General features: G+C 58.6%; 1 protein-coding gene across 1 annotated transcript in view; it reads right to left on the bottom strand.

Annotated features, from left to right (window-relative positions):
- The window catches only part of TRPM1 (transient receptor potential cation channel subfamily M member 1), a 75222-nt gene that overhangs the window by 68198 nt on the left and 4493 nt on the right, over positions 1-2531 (bottom strand). Inside the window, 2 exon segments of the mRNA XM_015569099.1 lie at positions 168-363; positions 1150-1229. Of these exon segments, the coding sequence (XP_015424585.1) occupies positions 168-363; positions 1150-1229 (276 nt within the window).

Genomic DNA, 2531 nt, shown 5'->3' with positions numbered 1-2531 from the left:
ACGCCGGCCGGGCTCAGGTGTATTCCTTGTCTTTGCCAGGAACCATCCTGGAGGATTGAGCGATGCCCCTGAAAGAAGACCCAGGTGGCCAGGTCTGGGTGTCTGGGGGTCTGGGCCTCTGACGGGGGCTGTGGGCCGGGTGACGTCCCTGCCTCAGCCCGTCTCACCATGGCTTTGTTGCAGTATCCGCCGCCCTGGAACTCCAGCGTCCCGTAGGCATCGGTCGGGTAGGCCTGGGTGTGTCTGCCCACAGACCACTTCTCCGGGGGAGCCTCCAGCTCCGTACTCTCCTCCCCATTTCTGCCGGATGTTGCGCTGGGCAGAGGGGGGATGTGCAGGGCGATGAGCTGGCCACAGCAACACCTGAGAACAAAGGCAAAAACAGTCTTTTCTCTCTCTCTCTTCCCCTCCCTCTCTCTCTCTTTTAAAATATCCTTTATAATAAAGGCCTAGTATGCTAAGTGTCCGACTGTCCGACCAGTCGCTATGACACATACTGACCACCAGGGGGCAGATGCTCTGACCGATAGATTAGTATTGCTGGGAGGGGGCAGATGCTCTGACCGATAGATTAGCTTATTGCTGGGGTCTGGCCGATTGGGACGGGGCAAGATGGGCCGGACTCGCCCTGAGGCCCTCCCGCAGCCCCTCCCTGGCCAGCCAATCTCCCTCGGTCCCGCCCCGGCCTCTGAAATATTTCCTCTAATTAATTTCCTTTCCATGTGCACGGATCCATGCACCAGGCCTCTAGTGTTTTTGTGGATTTCGAAGGAAGGAAGGGAGAGGGGGAGAGAGAGAGAGACATCCATGATGAGAGAGAGTCGTGGGTCGGCTGCCTGCTGCACGCCCCCCACTGGTTTTCATTCTGGCTTTGGTTCGAGGAGGCACTTAGCCGCGTGTCTGTGCAGGGCGGCTGCAGGGCTGCCCTAGAGGGTTCCATCAGGGAGGCCCAGGTGCCCCTGAAGTTAAAGAGGGACGTTGAGGTGCAGCAACATGAAGATGGGATCTCTCTCTCTCTCTCTCTCTCTGTCTGGAAATCAATGGAAAGAAATATCCCCGGATCAAAATAAAAAGAAAGAAGAGTTGCCGGCAACGGGGGGGCCCCCAGGGCGGGTCTGGACGGCGGCTTCCCTGCGGCTCCCAGGTCACCTGCTGGGGTCCTTGGTGCTGGGGACGACGAAGACGCATTCCCGCCTGCAGAAGGTCTTCTCGATCCACGCCTTTTGTCCCTGGGAGACAAGGAGGTGGGCATGAGGCCCCGGCCTCCCCCAGCCACCCTCAGCGTCCGAGCTTCCCCGTATAGACACACGAAGAAGGGGGAATGGAAGCTTCGATTCATGTCCTCAGTGTTCCTTTGACAGAAGATGGCCCAGCCCGGCTGGCATGGCTCAGTGGTTGAGCGTCAACCTAGCTGCCAGGAGGTCACGGTTAGATTCCGGTCAGGGCACAGGGCCCGGTTGTGGGCTCGGTCCCCAGTGTGGGGCGTGCAGGGGCCAGCTCATCCACGATGCTCTCTCATCATGGATGTTTCTCTCTCTCGCCCCCTCTCCCTCTCTGTGTAACCAATACAAACGTATTTGAAAAGCAACGAAAGAAAAGAGAAAGTGGCCGAGAGCTGAGCCGGACAGGGCCATGGAGGACAGATGGGTGTCCGTGAGGGGCCTGGCCAGGCCGGGCAGGGACTTCCGAGGACCCTGGGCTGAAAGAACTGGGGCTGCCAGATCTTTTTTCTTTCTTTTTCTTTTCTTTTTTTTTTTTTTTCATGAAGAGACGGAAAAAAAAAAACCCATCTGCTGCCAACATGACCGATTAACGTTGGTACGATCTGGGCGGTGGGCGCCCACATGCTCACTGTCCAGTTATTCTCGCTTCTTTTATTACATATGTTTTGATTGATTTCAGAGAGGAAGAGAGAAACATCACTGATGAGAGAGAATCATTGACTGGCAACCCGGGCATGTGCCCCGACTGGGTATGGAACCATGACCTTCTGGTTCGTAGGTCAACGCTCAACCACTGAGCCACCCGGCCGGGCGGCTTTTCTGTGGGTTCTGATGGCAGGAGACAGCCAGCGTGGAGCCCGGGGAGGGTTTGTCAGGAGGGTTTGACATCCTGGACCATGTCCACACGGGTGGGGACGGCCCTACAAGGAGGGGTGCAGGAGGGCAGGGAAGGTTGGGGCTGGGGTGGGGTGACAGGGGGGACCCCGAGGGGCGAGCAGGGCCTGGACCACAGGACATGGCTTTGGGCCTGGGTGTCTGCAGCCTCCAACGTGGCATCTGAAACACGGGGGCTGGTTCGCTGCTGGGCGGGCCTCTGTTGCCTCCGCGGCCTGTGTCTCTGGGCCAAAATTAACAGCAAGCCCCACCCGCAGCCAAATGACGGGGGACCAGTTTAGCCGGAAGACACCGCTGGCCTCCTGGGTCTATTTCGAGCGCACTGTCCCCCTGCGGCCGCCTGTGGCCCCACGTGGTGTCGCTCAGTGGTTAGAGCGCCCGCTTTGGCACCCGAGAGTGGCAGGTTCAATTCCC

The sequence above is a fragment of the Myotis davidii genome, unplaced genomic scaffold (genome assembly GCF_000327345.1).
Source record: "Myotis davidii unplaced genomic scaffold, ASM32734v1 scaffold164, whole genome shotgun sequence".
NCBI lineage: Eukaryota > Metazoa > Chordata > Mammalia > Chiroptera > Vespertilionidae > Myotis > Myotis davidii.
The sequence above is the reverse complement of the archived record's forward strand: the minus strand, read 5'-3'. Positions and strand labels throughout refer to the sequence as shown.